General features: G+C 40.4%; 1 protein-coding gene across 6 annotated transcripts in view; it reads right to left on the bottom strand.

Moving 5' to 3' along the window:
• myt1a (myelin transcription factor 1a) overlaps window positions 1-17,853 on the bottom strand; it is a 65,199-nt gene that overhangs the window by 26,582 nt on the left and 20,764 nt on the right. For all 6 annotated transcript variants that reach the window (XM_024799064.2, XM_024799063.2, XM_024799059.2 and 3 more), the window contains one exon: window positions 9,683-9,745. In XM_024799064.2, coding sequence (XP_024654832.1) covers window positions 9,683-9,745 — 63 coding nt within the window. The remainder of the gene's footprint in view (window positions 1-9,682; window positions 9,746-17,853) is intronic.

Below are 17,853 nucleotides of genomic sequence, written 5' to 3' on the forward strand. Positions count from 1 at the left end.
TAGAGAGAGAATGTCAGAACACCAGACAGATCAGAATGTCTGAGTATGAGTGAAGGAAAGAGCCAGAACCTGAACTAGACTTCAGAGCCAGGACAGAATTGAGCAGGATACACAGCAAGGACAGAAATGGTATTATTTTAAATTCAAGTAGTGTCATTGTTAGCTTCCCCTAAATATGTTCTTTGGCATAACCAGAGTCATCTACTCTGAATGGTGTAAGTTGTAAATGTAACAGTCTACTGTTTGCTGAAACATCTGAAAGGTCTCGTTTGTTCAAATGAAGAGAGAATGAAGGGAAATCCTCAAATGTTTCACTGCGTATCCTCTACATATAGTAACCATGTATTAGTTTTCAAAGGAGCTTGCAAAGAAAAGCGTCTGGACTTCTTTAAGTTGCTTGAAGACGTTTCACCTCTCATCCGAGAAGCTTCTTCAGTTCTAAGGTAAAATGGTGGGGAGTCCCAGATTTAAACCTAGTGGGAGTATCCCCCCAAAGAGGGACAAAAGGACCCCCTGATGATCCTCTAATCGCCTGAACCAAAGTGTGAAAATGGGTGTCGGTCCCAATCAGCCAGGGTTTCGGGTGAGCTCATTGTGAAACCTGGCCCCACTTTATCATGCGAATTGCTGAGGTCAGATGGCCCGGGATGTGAGTGTTCGTTAAGGCGTCTGGGGAGGGAACTCAAAACTGGATTATAGATGGCAGACAGTTGGTGTCGTAAACCACCGCCTCTGTTCAAAGATGGTCGCTCACAGTGGAACTTAGAACTGAAGAAGCTTCTCGGATGAGAGGTGAAACGTCTTCAAGCAACTTAAAGAAGTCCAGACGGTTTTCTTTGCAAGCTCCTTTGACTACGATGACCCGGATGACTGAGAACCTCCACAGACATGTATTAGTTTGTTTTCAAAGGAGCTTGCAAAGAAAAGCGTCTGGACTTCTTTAAGTTATTTGAAGACGTTTCACCTCTCATCCGAGAAGCTTCTTCAGTTCTAAGGTCAAATGGTGGAGAGTCCCAGATATAAACCTAGTGGGAGTATCCCCCCACAGAGGGACAAAAGGACCCCCTGATGATCCTCTAATCACCTGAGACAAGTTGTGAAACTGGGTGTGGGTCCCAATCAGCCAGAGTTTCGGGTGAGTTCATTGTGAAACCTGGCCCCACCTTATCATGCGAATTCCTGAGATCAGATGGCCCAGGATGTGAGTGGGCGTTAAGGCGTCTGGGAAGGGATCTCAAAACTGGATTATAGATGGCAGAGAGTTGGTGTCGTAAACCACCGCCTCTGTTCAAAGATGGTCGCTCACAGTGGACATAGGTGGCTTCTTTCACTCCTCTTTCAAAACCATCTGTCCTCTCTGTCCAAAATGTGAACATTGGCATCCTCGAAAGAGTGTCCTTTATCCTTAAGATGCAGATGGACTGCTGAGTCTTGTCCTGTGGAGGTGGCTCTTCTGTGTTGTGCCATGAGCTTGTGAAGTGGCTGTTTGGTCTCTCCAATGTAGAGGTCTGAGCATTCCTCGCTGCACTGTACAGCATACACCACATTGTTAAGTCTGTGTTTTGGCGTTTTGTCTTTCGGGTGAACCAGTTTTTGTCTGAGCGTGTTGCTGGGTCTGAAATACACTGGGATGTCGTGCTTGGAGAAAACTCTCCTGAGTTTTTCTGATACACCGGCTACATAGGGGATGACAATGTTGTTGCGTCTGTCCTTCTTATCCTCCCTCGCTGGTGTCTGATCTTCTTTTCTGTGCCTCTTTGCTGACTTTAAGAACGCCCATTTAGGATAGCCGCATGTTTTGAATGCTTCCTTTACATGTGTGTGTTCCTTCTTTTTTCCTTCAGGCTTAGAGGGAACATGTTCTGCCCGGTGGTGTAGGGTCCTAATTACTCCAAGTTTGTGTTCCAGAGGGTGATGGGAGTCGAACAGGAGGTACTGGTCCGTGTGTGTGGGCTTCCGGTAAACTTTGATGTTGAGGTTGCCGTTCTCTTCAATGTGCACAGCGCAGTCCAGGAAAGGCAAACAGTTGTCCTTTGTGTCTTCCCTGGTGAACTTGATGTTTTTATCCACAGAGTTAATGTGCGCAGTGAAGGATTCCACTTCTTGTGTCTTGATTTTGACCCAGGTTTCACAATGAACTCACCCGAAACTCTGGCTGATTGGGACCCACACCCAGTTTCACACCTTGTCTCAGGTGATTAGAGGATCATCAGGGGGTCCTTTTGTCCCTCTGTGGGGGGATACTCCCACTAGGTTTATATCTGGGACTCTCCACCATTTGACCTTAGAACTGAAGAAGCTTCTCGGATGAGAGGTGAAACGTCTTCAAGTAACTTAAAGAAGTCCAGACGCTTTTCTTTGCAAGCTCCTTTGACTACGATGACCTGGATGACTGAGAACCTTCACAGACATATTAGTTTGTTTCATTACGTGAGGTCAGGTGTGAGAGGTCCCAGTTGTCTGTGCTAATGTGCTGGACAAATACTGAAGCAATGAAGATACAAATTTTACACGAGCCATTTCATTACAACTGAAGAAACTTTTTCAATGTGTGTACCATGCTACCCCTGCCCCCCCCGAGACCCCACCCACAAAATGGGAATCTATGTAAAACCTAAATAAATAACAATAAAATTCCAAAGCTATAAACAATTTGAAAAAATGTCTTTAGCTGAGAGCTGTTAGAAAAACTAGTTTTAGTTATTTGCAAAAGAAGGAGATAAGAAATAGAAATCTCTTAAAAGTTACACTTAGTGACACTTTTCATTTCACAATTCAAACATTTTCAGTGTGGTGCTAGATTGCAGCCAAGTATGTGGTTTAGTATTGTCTTGCTGACATAAACAAGGCTTTCCCTAAACCTAGCAAACATACCTGTGTGGGGTCACAGTGGGTAGATGTGGGTGAACTGTGAGACTGTGTTGGCTGGGTTTTAAAATCTATTATGGTTGGGTAGGCTAGCCCAAGTGTTCCCCATAGTGAAATTTTGCCCATTTGTGTCCCCCAGAAGGAATTCTGTGGGCACTTAACTGTGTGGACCATGTGTGGGCACACCCCGTTTAGTGAGTGATAAGCATTGGTTTTGTCCTGCTCACACAGCCCCTCAGTTCATGGGCACATTTGCTGGTATATTATTTATAATACAAAAGTAAAGGTGTTTCATATCTTCTCTAAAATAGATGAAAACATGAAATGATAGAACATGTTTAATTACAATGTCAGAAATATAAGACTGAGAGAAGATGACTGATTTAAAACCTCAGTAAAATTAAAGTTATACTTGCTCTAATTGATATACTGCAAAAGAGCTCAACAAGTAAAATATATTAGGCCAGTATCTGAGCATGCTGTAGATCTGTTGCAGGTCTACAGTGGGACACACTGTGGGCCATTCTCTTGTTAGTGTGGGCAGCTCACAGTCAGCCCACATTATGGGCTGTCCCACTGAGGCCCCGCACTGTTGGACCAAGATATGGTTTGCATTTCATGCTTGAACTGGACCCCTGATCAGCCTACTATGGGCCTTAGTAGGGTAGTGAAATGTAAGCCCCGTGGGTCTATTCCTAGTGGCTTTACACAGCCTCAAGGGGGCATGCTGTCATCATCTGGATTGCAGCATATGATCCTAAAAACTTGTATATATCATCTGGCATATTGCTCTCTTTCTCGCACTTTCTCTCATAAAATTGTATAAAAGCAGATCAGAGTCTGGTCAGAGGTTGAATAGACAGGTCATTATTTAGCACTTTTCTTCTTTATCTGAGCACTCAAAGTGCTTTACACAACCTGCCTCAGTCACCCATACACAAGCACTTTTTTCTATGCAAGTGCTTTCTATCTACCACCTACAGGGTGCAATGGCATTACTTCAGGACTGTTTTGGATGAAGTGATTAGAGCATGTTGTATAATATGTGATACATGTGCCCTACACACTATCTTATGGCACTTGGAGAAAAAGATGAGTTAAGCCAGGATTCTGCTTATCATTTTCTCTTTAGTTTTTAGTGCAACCATCCCACAGCTCTCTCTCTGACTGGATTGAACACCTTACTCTCAAATTGGATTTTGGACTTATTGTCATGATCCTGGGTTTTTTGGCCCAGCATTTTGAGTTTTCTTGCGTTTTGATATTATTTTGGATTCTAATTTATATTTAAGTCCACTTTGTTATTCTAAGGATTTATTCTACAGTACCTAGGTTATTCTGTTTAGCCTTTTGATTATTAGATTCCCCCTTGTGTCTTTGCCCTCTGTGTGTCTGTGTTTATCTATGTTGTGAGTCTTTGTGTCTTGCTTCACTCATGTTTCATTCTGCTCCCCCTTGCCTGTCATATTATCCATGTTTCCCTAGTCATGTCTCTGTTTGTCTGTCTGCACCTCTCTGAGTGTGTTCCCATTATTTCCTGTTTTACTTTGGTAGTCTCCTACACCATGTTTTGCTTGCCTCTCTTACTTTGAAGCTACCTTGTCTCATGTGTAATGTTTAACTGTACATGCTCCATCTCATTGTGTGTAATTTGCCCCAGCTGTGTTCCCCACGAGTTTCCTGTTCCCTCGTAATTCCCTGTATATTTAAGCCTTTTGTTTTCTTCTGTCCAGCGTGGTGATCTCTCTCATTCCTGGCTGTGTGAGTCTCTATGTGTTAGTTTATAGATGTACCAGTATAGTTTTGTGTTATTTCCCCTTTCAGCAAATAAATCTGTCCTATCTTGTTCAAGCTGCACCACAGTGGTGCACCTTGTCAGCTCGTTGGTATGTTGACTGGTTAACTGACAGCAAGGCTCTGCGACTTTTGAACTGAGGATGGATGGTAAGGATGGATGTTAATGCCTTTCTGGAGACCATTTTCAAGGACACAGTAAGATGTATGCCCTCTGCACTGGGAGACACACCTCATACCCCCATCATTAAAAAAATCAGCACCACCCAGAATTTACAATAGCTTATTTCCACAGACAATAAGACTGTTAAACTCACTGTGATATGCAGAACAAAGCCACTTTTGGAAATAGGTATAGTGAAAATGCCAACATTTTATCACTATTTAATCAAAACACCCACAATGAATAGCAAAATAATTGTTTTACCAAAATTTTAAATCCCTCACACAAAATGCTATTTCTATTTTGTTTGAAGTAATTATTTTATCAGCAGTTTCTCAGTTCTTTTTTTTTTTTTTTTTCTTGTTCAGTGAGAGAAATCTCACTCATTATGTTTTAGGTTTGAATAAGTGCATTAAAGTCAGGTTCAGTGTTTGAGGTGGAAATAAGAAGGACACTCACATCAACAGCAAGGTCCGCCTTCCCTTCTGCACCTGAGAGCTCAAGGATGTCCTTGCCTTCCTTTTCACAAAACTAGCACTGACTTACAATAACACCTCCTGTCACGATCCTGGGTCTCTGACCCAGCGTTTTCAGTTTACGTTTTGAGTTCTTAAGTTATTCCGTTATTATGTTGAGTAATTGGATTATCTTTTGGTTGCCTTTAGTTTATTTATGTTTCACTTAGGTCTTCTGTGTTAGTCTGTCATGTTTCTTGTCTTCTTGTCCATGTTGTGAAGTTGTATTGTCATGTCTGCTTTCCACTTTGTTTCCTGTTTTATTTTGATAGTCTCGGTCCTATGTCAGTGTGGTCCGCTTTGCTTCCTTTGTCTCAATTAGTGTCAGCTGTTTCCCCATGTGTTTCCACTTCCACTAATCACCCTTGTGTGTATTTAGTATGTGTATTTCTCTCAGGTTGTCTGTTGTTCACGTCATGTTCTCCACACCATGTTTCTAAGTTTCATGTCCAGGTTTTTAATGTTGTTTGTTTTGTTCACCCAGTTTAGGTTAATGTTAGTTTTGCTTCAGTTTGCCTTGCCCTTTGTTTATACCCTTTAACAGCCTCATTAAACATCTCGCTTTTTGTTAATATTCAAGTTTTCTTTCACATTCTTTGTCTGCATTTTGGGTCCTCTTTGCAAATTCATACAGTGTGCTGCCGCATACTGTGACACCTCCTGGTATATAGCACAATGCAAAAACACCAATTTCAGTTCTGGTTTGGACAGCCAATCATAAAACCTGCCGGTTTGTTCCATTTCAGGCCAGGCCTATCTAAGCAGGCAGTCACTTCTATAAAAAAAAAATCACTATATTTGTGGTCACTTTCACTCTTTAATTGTTTCAGTGTACAAAGATGGAATATCGGGCCTATGTCATAGACATTGCAGCTTTAGTCCAGAGACAAGGAGAAAAGGTCTAGCAAAGATTCAAATGTCTGTTCCCACTCTGCATGAGACCAATTGTTGTACTTTTTTGTGTGTTTAACTTCATAATGTTCATTCAAACTGGAATCCTTAAACACAGCTATCTGCTCTCCATAAACTAAGCAGATGGCTTTACCTGACGTCAGTAAATAAGTACTAAGAAGCTCATGTTTACATTCTTCATAAATGTTTTATTTAATGTGAGCTGATAACTTTGAAGGCCAGCTTCTTTCATAAAACTCTGTTCCAACGCATTTAAAGTGAAGCTGCATTCGCTTGTACAGGAAAAACAAACAGTCTCCTTCAAAATAACAATAAAGTTGTATTGTGTGGTGGCTGGAATATGACAAACTATTTGATCTCATGTGGACTGGCCACATGTTGGATGTGCCACAGATGCTGTACAATGTCCAGGTATGTTTCAAATCATTTCATTCTTACACCTTCACTGCTTACTCAAAAAGTAGGTCCATATTATCCAAACATCAGTGACACAGGGTTCAAAACTGGTCTAACGCATTCTAGGACAAGTGGCAGAAACATTATCTGTTCCCACTACAACCTCACAGAAGTGGACATCGGAGCAGCCAACCTTAAACAAAGAAATGTGATGCTTGTCAAGTATTGATGAAAAAGAACCAGCTGGCCTGTAGTCGTTATCACTTACTGTATCCTCCAATAAAGACAGATTGGTATGGAATGTGCGAGTCACCAGGAAAGAGGGACCAAAGCTATATGTCAGCCGTGGGAATGAGATGGCCTTGCACACTATTCTCCCAATGACTGAAATGTATTTTAACTTAAAACTTGTTATATAACTATGGGAAACCTCTTCTGTTTGTTTATAAGGAAACCCATTAGCTTCCACAACAGTGGTTGCTAATCTTCCTGGGGCCAAAACCATCAAATACAATCAAATAAAATATTACACAATAAAGTGGATACCAAATATCTGCATAATTTGGCTCTTATATCCACAGTAAATGTTTACAATTAAGAAAATATAAGCATATAAATATCAATGACACTGAAATAAAATACACAAATTTCCATTACAAATGACATTGCCCTCTTACAGTATTTACAATGAATTAAAAGCTGCCTAAATAGGCTTATAAGTGATTTTTAAAATTATGAATAGAAGCCAATTCTCTAAGTGCATAAGGCAACTTATTCCACTGAAAAGATGCTCTAAATATAACAGAGGTTTTCAAAAAGTTGCGTTTAACTCGAGGAGTTACTAAATTGCAGTTTGTTGAAAATCGTGTACTATGATTATGTATTTCATCTGGATATTGCAACTGAGCAGAAAAAAATATGGTGTGTTTAACAGTATTGCTTTTTTTTAAAAAAAAAATACAAGTAAGCCATCGTATAATTCAGCTTGTACAGAAAGCCAAGAAAGTTTATCATGCATTTTATCGATATTTGTATAGTATGAACACTTTAACACTAATCTGGCCGCCTTGTTCTGGACTAACTGAAGTCTGTTCAGAGCTGACTCACTGTTACCACTTCATTGTATCCTAGATGAACATGTTCATTTGTTACTTAGACAAAGTTTACTTCTTTGATTCCACCTTCTTGCATGATTTGGGATATGCATGTTTGCAAATTTGTTGCTGTTCAATAATGTCATCAGTAAGTCCACAGTAAGAGTGTTGCTGTTGAGGGAAAGCAAACAATGTTCTTCATGATTGATGCACCTTCTTCAGCTTGAAATTGTCTTTTAAAGCACTGTTGGTATGTAATCTAAAATCTGAGTTTTGCTTCTGTCAATGAAGAATAAAAAAAATTGGCACAGAGTTTAGTAAAGAAAAAAACGAGCGAGTATTTTCTATGTGTCTTGTGATTATTCATTTTTAAGACATGAGAATGGAGGCTAGAATCTTTTCCAGCTGTCATAGGATGAGAAGGCAGGGTACACCCTTGTCATGACTTTATTCCAAGGCTCTCACGGCAATACAGACAGCAATTCATGCTGATATTTATAGATCTGGCCAATAGGAAGAACATGCCCACACAAGAAACCAGCAGGTGGATATTTCCTCAGTTTTGCCCAAGTTCACCTGGTCTAAGTATAGAGAGGCAACCTGAACCCTTCTGTCATTGTGCTTATTCTGAGGAGAGGAAGAGTTTGGTCTGTCTGCTGACTTCAGCCAGGTATTGGATGTAGAGGGCAGTATAAGTAAATACAGTATTTTGGTAATAATGTGTGAGAAGTTTGAATGCTTTGCTTTTCCTGCAGTGAACACAGCTATAGACACACACTAGGAAAGTCACAGGACTGGATGCCATAAAAGTAATGTGTCAGCAGAGATGGGCAGTAACGTGTAATCCGATTACTTTTTTCAAGTAACGCGTAAAGTAAGGGATTACTATTGCAAATTAGATTACTGTTACTTTCCCATAAGCACGCTGTGTTACTGCATTACTAAACCGTGATTTTGTTTGTAAGAGTGTCTCATGACAACGAGCGTGTGATGTCCGTGGCAGCAACAGACGTGTGTAGATCAACAATGGATAATATGGAGGACGGGAGAGAGTACGACCATGCAGCTTTTAAAGCTTGGAAGTACTCACATTACTTTGAGTTTGATTCCGTAAAAAGGGTAAAATTAAACTTCAAATCTGAGCAAGCACTGAGCACGCTGCCACGGGAATGTGAAATTCACAGAGAAACCCCCAAATCCCTCCACTGACATGACCACTGCGGTGGCAAACCTCCACCAGTCCCACTCCTGCTAAACAGGTGAAAGTAGATTTAAGAGTGGCATGACTTAGTGCTGCTGAATCTTTGATTTGAGTTTTTTCTTTTGCTGTGCATTACTTGGATCTATTTGAAAGAGTGAGTGTACACACATTATTTTATTTTATATGCTGAATATGCAGAAAACAGGTTTAACTGTTAAACAATTTTCTTCAAGTCAAAGACAGTTACATATAATAAAATGTTTGCTCGATGCAATGTGCATAAAGTTAAAAGATAAAAACTAATAAAACAATTTTTAAAAAGAGGCTTTTCCATTTGATTCAATTTTATATGATGGATTATGCAGAAAAATGGGCTGAAAGGTCTATTGCTTTATTACCTATTCAGATTGTGTATCATGTTTTTAAACTAAGTAATAAAATAATAAAGTATATAATTACTGTTGAAAATAAGTAATCAGTAAAGTAATGGGATTACTTTCATGGAGAAGTAATTAGTAACTAATTACTATTTTCAAGTAACTTGACCAAACTGTGTGTCAGTAATGGTGAACAGTGTTCTGACTGCTGTCTGACAGACTTAGTAAAGACAGGCTAATGAGATTTTTCTTTCTTTTTTTTACAGGCCAAAATGAAAGTTTTTTTTTTTGCTATAATCACACTTTGAAAACAGCAGAAGCAAACACTGGACATTACTTCTAAGCTAGATTTGAGGTCTTACCTCCGATGTGATGCGTAATTGCCAGTAATGTGTCCACTGCCATCACAGCCTGGAGTAGGACACCTAGGGTCAAGAACACATTCACAGATCAGTGTAGTGCTTCTACAGACTTTTCAGAAAACAAAAGCTTTCTTGTGCACATATCCTGTGTCTTGCATTGTCTTTTGCTCCCATGTTTTCATTTCATTTCATTTAAATACTCTCCCTTTCTAAAAGAGAAACTCATAATTACATATGCAATAAAGCAAGCAACAAAAATCGACTGGTACTTAACTATAACACTTTTCTTTATATATATATATATATATATATATATATATATATATATTTTTTTTTTTTTTTTTTGGTTTTTTTTTCCATTTTCACAAATAGTACATAATTACATAACATAATAATGTGTACAGTTCAGAGCCATAAACCCCCCCCCAAGCAACCCCCCCCCCCCAAAAACACCCCACAAAGCAATAACAACCCCCAAAACAAAGCAAAAACAAAAACAAACAAACAGACTGAGAACTAAACACAAAACAAAACACCAGCTCAGATCCATCTAAAAAGTAAATAAAGAATATAATACAGTACAATACCTGTGGTCCCAGTAGTACATTGCAGTTTGAACACTCAAGAGAATCCTTGTAACATAATACTAGAGACATCAGGTTCCACATAATTCAAGTATGGTTCCTACACCTTGAAGAATTGGTCTGTTTTTGAGTGCAGTACACATGTAAGATATTCCAATGGCACTAGATCCAACACTACTCTTTTCCAACCTTTAATAGTTGGTGCTTTTTCATTAATCCATTGGAGTAGTATATTCCTCACCGCATAGGTGAGAATACAATACAACCTCCTATTATTCTTGGATATTAACCGCCGGCTGGGGAGACTCAGTATGAGAGACAAAGGGTCCATCTCCAATTTACAACCCAAAATCTTCTCCATTTCAGATAACACATTAGACCAATATTCTTGCAATTTCAAACATGAACAGAAGCTGTGAGTTAGGGTACCAATTTCTGTCTTGCATTTGATGCACATGGGTGAAAGGGTAGGATTATATTGATGTTTAGGGGCAGGGATAGCTCAGTAGGTAAAGTGGTCGCCCCATGATCGGAAGGTCGGCGGTTCGAATCCACTTAACGGCTACCCTGAGGTACCCCTGAGCAAGGTACCGTCCCTACACACTGCTCCCCGGGCGCCTGCTTAGTGGGCTGCCCACTGCTTCACTGAGTGAATGGGTCAAATGCAGAGAAAAACAAGTAATTTCCCCATGGGGATCAATAAAGTATCCATTATTATTATTATTATTATGTCTGCGAAATATGGATATATGCATTCTGTGTATGATTTTTAACTGTATTGCTTTGGTACGATTACAAACTGAGATTGATTTGGCATAACTCCAGACATGTTTCCACTATTCATTATCAATTATTATACCTAACTCCTTTTCCCGTGTGCCTTTAAGCCTCTGTGACATCACTGAAGGTACAGAATATAAAGCCGTAGAAAATATCTTCACAGGTACCTCTTTATCTGTTAAAAATAATAATTTCTTAACATGAGAGACTTCATGACTCTCACTGAAGTTAGTACTGTGCAAGATATAATGCCTTATCTGTAAATAATGGAAAAAGTCATGTTTGGGGAGAGAATATTTCTCAACCATTTGGTCAAATGGCATAACCACATTGTCGGAGAATAAGTCCCTCAGTCTGTGAACTCCTTTGTTCTTCCATTCCTTAAAACCTATATCAAACATCCCCGGTTGAAAGTGAAGATTATTCACAATAGGGGTGAACATAGATGTTAACTTCAACCTTCCCTCAATTCGACATACTGACCGTCAGGCCTTAAGTGTATTAAGTGTGATTGGATTATCACAGCCCGATCTAATATCTTTAAAGTTCTTAAAGAACAGTTATTAAGGGACAGTTAGTCCCTTAATGGATACTTTGAAAGAGAGGTTTCAATCCCCAACCAGATAGAGTGTGAATTATTTGTGACCCAGTCATGAATATAGCACATGTGAGTACTCAATTGATATGTACTAATACAGGGGTGGGCAACTCCAGGCCTCGAGGGCCGGTGTCCCTGCAGGTTTTAGATGTGTCCTTGAACCAACACAGCTGATTTCAATGGCTAAATTAGCTCCTCAACATGTCCTGAAGTTCTCCAGAGGCCTGGTAACGAACTAATCATGTGATTCAGGTGTGTTGACCCAAGGTGAGATCTAAAACCTGCAGGACACCGGCCCTCGGGGCCTGGAATTGCCCACCCCAGTTCTAATATTTGGTAAATCTAAACCCCCTACTGAACCTGGGAGCTGTAGTGTGGCCATCTTAAGTTTTGGTCTGCGTTTGCTCCATATAAAAGAGCTTAGCCAGCTATTCAGATCCTTCATCACCCTATTTGAAATTATAACTGGAATAATTTGAACAGGATATAACAGTTGAGGCAAAATATTCATCTTAACCATTGGTATACGTTCTAGCCAGGAAACAGGTAGGGAATTCCATCTCTCCAAATCCTGCTTTACCTTCTTGAACAGAGGGGCAAAATTTGCTTTATACATTTGTTTAAATTTTGGAGTTATAAATAGTATACAAAATCTGTGGGGGATCTCATGAAGAGGAAAGAAAACAGTCCAGTTGGCACTGAATTAAGGCTCCCAGTTGGCATAGCCTCCGACTTAGTCAAATTTACTTTATAACCAGAAAACTGACTAAATGTATCAATATTTATTTATTTATTTATTTATTTATTGTCATTGTCAGAGAACAATGAAATTGCATTTGGGGCTTCCGTACAACCCGTAAATAAAATAATGAAGAAAATAATAAATACCCCTTAAAACCCAAGTGTAAATATTTAACCCAGTGTGACTCCAGTGCAATAAGACAATCCTTAGCAACAACATGAGAACATGACAAGTAAACATGAGAACCTGACAAGTAAGTTCAGTGCTATTAAGAAGTTGGATATGGTTATTGTCCGTGAGAGGGGGGCAGAGAGTTCAGGAGCCTCACAGCCTGTGGATACAGGCTGTTGGCCAGTCTGGATGTTCTGGCCTGTATAGACCTGTACCTTCTCCCTGAGGGCAGCAGATGGAAAAGGTGGCGCGCAGGGTGATGTTGGTCCCGCAGAATACTGTGCACCCGTCTCAGACAGCGAGTGGGGAAGATATTACTAATCTCTGGCAGACTTATTCCAATAATTCTGCCAGCTTCTTTCACCACCCGCTGGAGTGCTTGCTGATCGGCCTTGGTGCAGCTGGGGAACCACACTAGAAATCCATACGTCAGAACGCTGCTGATGGCACAGTTGTAGAAGTTCAAGATCAGAGATCTGGGAATGTGTGCGCTCCGCAGTCTCCTCAGGTAGTAGAGGCGCTGTTGGGCTTTCCATGCAACTGAGGTGATATGGTTGCCCCAGGACAGGTCCTCGGTCACAGTTACCCCCAAGATAATAATGTTAAGTAAAGCCGGTACTGATGTCTTGCATCCAGAGAAAGCACCAAACCGCCCATGTTCCTTTGCTGAGCAGCCTGAATCAGACTGAGAAGGGGCCTGACATTGTTACGGGAATTACGGCCTTTTATAAAGCCTGTTTGCTCTTCTTTAATAATTAGAGGCAGGAGAGTTTCGAGTCGAGTAGCTAATATTTTAGAAAGTATCTTCTGGTCCACATTTAGAAGAGCTATCGGTCTATAAGAGGAACAAGACTCTGCACACTTCCCCTTCTTCAAAATAAGAGAGATATTAGGTTCCCTTACAGTCTGAGGTAATCTATTACGCAAGAACGAATATCTAAACATATTAAGTAATGGGTCTATTAACAGCTCACTGAATTCTTTATAAAATTCTCTACTAAAACCATCAGGTCCTGGGGCTTTTCCGTTCTTTAAAGTTTTTATAGCGTTTAGTACTTCCCCTCTAGAAATGGGAGCATTGAAGGTGGTCTGTTGTTTTGTTGCTATGGTAGGCAGATTGAGCCTGGAGAAGAAATCCTCCATTAATTCCAGTGCGTCAACTGGTTGTTCAGATGTATATAGTCTACAATAAAATTCTTTGAAGATGTTATTTATGGTTTTACTATCATATACACGCTCATTCTGAGCATCACAAATAACTGTAATAACTTGTGTTTCGGATCTTTTCTTGGTAAGATATGCCAAGTATTTTCCGGGTTTGTTTCCATGTTCATAAAATCTTTGTCTACAGGGAGTGCAGAATTATTAGGCAAATGAGTATTTTGTCCACATCATCCTCTTCATGCATGTTGTCTTACTCCAAGCTGTATAGGCTTGAAAGCCTACTACCAATTAAGCATATTAGGTGATGTGCATCTCTGTAATGAGAAGGGGTGTGGTCTAATGACATCAACACCCTATATCAGGTGTGCTTAATTATTAGGCAACGTCCTTTCCTTTGGCAAAATGGGTCAAAAGAAGGACTTGACAGGCTCAGAAAAGTCAAAAATAGTGAGATATCTTGCAGAGGGATGCAGCAGTCTCAAAATTGCAAAGCTTCTGAAGCGTGATCATCGAACAATCAAGCGTTTCATTCAAAATAGTCAACAGGGTCGCAAGAAGCGTGTGGAAAAACCAAGGTGCAAAATAACTGCCCATGAACTGAGAAAAGTCAAGCGTGCAGCTGCCAAGATGCCACTTGCCACCAGTTTGGCCATATTTCAGAGCTGCAACATCACTGGAGTGCCCAAGAGCACAAGGTGTGCAATACTCAGAGACATGGCCAAGGTAAGAAAGGCTGAAAGACGACCACCACTGAACAAGATACGCAAGCTGAAACGTCAAGACTGGGCCAAGAAATATCTCAAGACTGGTTTTTCTAAGGTTTTATGGACTGATGAAATGAGAGTGAGTCTTGATGGGCCAGATGGATGGGCCTGTGGCTGGATTGGTAAAGGGCAGAGAGCTCCAGTCCGACTCAGACGCCAGCAAGGTGGAGGTGGAGTACTGGTTTGGGCTGGTTTCATCAAAGATGAGCTTGTGGGGCCTTTTCGGGTTGAGGATGGAGTCAAGCTCAACTCCCAGTCCTACTGCCAGTTTCTGGAAGACACCTTCTTCAAGCAGTGGTACAGGAAGAAGTCTGCATCCTTCAAGAAAAACGTGATTTTCATGCAGGACAATGGTCCATCACACGCATCCAAGTACTCCACAGCGTGGCTGGCAAGAAAGGGTATAAAAGAAGAAAAACTAATGACACGGCCACCTTGTTCACCTGATCTGAACCCCATTGAGAACCTGTGGTCCATCATCAAACGTGAGATTTACAAGGAGGGAAAACAGTACACCTCTCTGAACAGTGTCTGGGAGGCTGTGGTTGCTGCTGCACGCAATGTTGATGGTGAACAGATCAAAACACTGACAGAATCCATGGATGGCAGGCTTTTGAGTGTCCTTGCAAAGAAAGGTAGCTATATTGGTCGCTGATTTGTTTTTGTTTTGTTTTTGAATGTCAGAAATGTATATTTGTGAATGTGGAGATGTTATATTGGTTTCACTGGTAAAAATAAATAATTGAAATGGGTATATATTTGTTTTTTGTTAAGTTGCCTAATAATTATGCACAGTAATAGTCACCTGCACACACAGATATCCCCCTAAAATAGCTAAAACTAAAAACAAACTAAAAACTACTTCCAAAAACATTCAGCTTTGAAATTAATGAGTTTTTTGGGTTCATTGAGAACATGGTTGTTGTTCAATAATAAAATTATTCCTCAAAAATACAACTTGCCTAATAATTCTGCACTCCCTGTAGTAAACTTAAGGTTAAGTTCTTAATCTTGTGTAAAAAGGCTATCTAAAGTTGATCTGACAGCAGATATCTCTTGCAGTAAGGCAGGAGTTGGGGAATCAGCATAAGTACTTTCTTTTGTTTTAAATTCTGTCATTAACTGATTCTGCTTCCTCAATTTCTGCTGCCGCTTATTGGTATAATTTAATAGTTTCCCACAGTAGGGCAGAGTCATTTGTTGACTGCCGGTTGATGTACAAAAAATATCTAAACTCAGTGTTGAAGTAAGATATAAATGTATGGTCCTTTAGAATAGTTGTATTTAACCTCCAGTATTTTCCTCTGTTTACCATATCTTTGAGAGAGAGATCCAGCATTACATTGGCATGGCCTGAGATTAGAATACTACTAATTTCACACGATAAGACTAAGTGCAACAATAGCCCTGGTAAAAAAAAAAATAAAAAAAATCAATCCTAGTTTTATTCTCCATACATCTACAAATCTCAAATCTTCACAGATAGAATTAAGTGCCTTAGCTTGTGGTGAGAGAGGCAAAGGCTTGTGGGGGAGCCTGTCAATAACAGGATTCAGTATACAATTGAAATCTCCCCACACTATAGAAATGTCAGAGTTAATCTCAGCGAAGTCTGTAAATACTGTGGTCATAAAATCAGACGAATGAGCAGGATGGTAGTAAACATTCAATATAGAAACAACCATACCCAATAATATTCCCTTGACTATAACATACCTTCCATGCCTGTCCTTGACACACTCTGTATTTGAAAAAAGGGGGCTTTTCCTCACAAGGATTGCACCCCTCTACTTCTTGAGGTAAATGACGAGAAAAATACCTGTCCAATTCCACCTTGCGGTAATTTAAGGTGTTCTACATCATATAAATGTGTTTCTTGCAAAAGTACAATATCAATGTGTTCTTTTTTCAGAAAGGTGAGTATTTTTCTCCTTTTAATACGATTATGGACCACTCTTACATTCCATGTACACAAATGCAGCTGATTACTTGCCATATTATTTAAGTCACCTACTGATAGACAAGTTACTGACGAGTAGTGTCTTCCTGCCTCTGTTCAAGTGAATGAAGCAGCGAAACGGCCTCCTTCGGGGTGTTAAATCTCCTCTGAGTCCCGTTCACCATTACTCTCAAGGTAGCTGGGTATAGTAATGCATAGTCCACATTCATCTTCCTCAGCCGCACCTTTACATCATCGAAAGGTTTCCGTCTTCGAACGACCTCAGCTAATCATTAAAGAAGGAAATCCTAGATTCCTTACATGTGGGGCTGTCCTTGTTAGATCGGTGGGGTCCGAGCCGACGAGCTGCCTCCATCACGCGTTGTTTATCTGCATAGTTGTGAAACTTCATTATAAGTGGCCTGGGATGTTGATCAACGCCGGGCTTCGGTGCTGAGGATCGGTGTGCTCGGTCAAGTTTCAGCCTCCCTGCCTTTGTGTCCATCTGGAGGTACTCCGGGATCCACTTTTCAAGGAACTTAACTGGATCTGGGCCCTCCGTGCCTTCAGGTAAGCCGACTATACGTACGTTGCACCTGCGACCTCGGTTGTCAAGTTCATCTTTATGTTCTAGCATCTCATGTATTTGTTTCTCGAGTTGTGCCAGCTTAGCCTCTGATAATGTCGCCGTGTCCTCCACATTAGCAATCCATTTCTCCGCCTCATTCATTCTGGTGGCGATCGCCTGCAGCTGTGAGGTCTGTTTTTTAATAGCTTCGAGAACAGTAGAAATCTTGGAGTCAGTTACTTTAGTAAGATTATCAGTTATTCTATCCAAAGCGTGAACAATACTTGGTTCCATAGAGCCGGGACTAGCAGACATGCTCAGTATCTCCGGTATGGTGCCTAGCTCCTCTTTGTTTTCAGCATAACTGGGAGTTTTCCTCAATGATTTTTTTGTACTTCTGTCCGAGATTTTTAGGAAGTAACTGTTCAGGTTCATGTCAAAACACTCCCCTTTGGAAATTCTGTACTTGACGCCGTTCAAATATAAAGATATGAGATAAATATTAACAAATACCACTGGAGCTCACTCAGCCACAATGTCTACTCTACGGCGCCATCTTGAATTCCCCCCTAACACTTGTCTACTCTGAGTACTCTTTTGTGCTTTTTACTACAAGCTTCATTCACCCAGCCGCACACATGTTCAAACCTTGGTGCCCGCTCTAACATTCACACACACCCTCCAGTTGTGAGTCAGGAGCATTGGGAGGAACTTGAGTTCAGTACTTGAGGATACTGACCCACCCATATTCTGCTTGGTAGATGACCTGCTCCATAAGGTGACAGAAAGTGACAAACAAGAGACAGAAACCTTCTGTCGCTTGTTTCTTGCTCACCCTGGCTAAATAATAGAACTTGTGGT

Source organism: Maylandia zebra, linkage group LG20 (genome assembly GCF_041146795.1).
Source record: "Maylandia zebra isolate NMK-2024a linkage group LG20, Mzebra_GT3a, whole genome shotgun sequence".
Classification (NCBI taxonomy): Eukaryota; Metazoa; Chordata; class Actinopteri; order Cichliformes; family Cichlidae; genus Maylandia; species Maylandia zebra.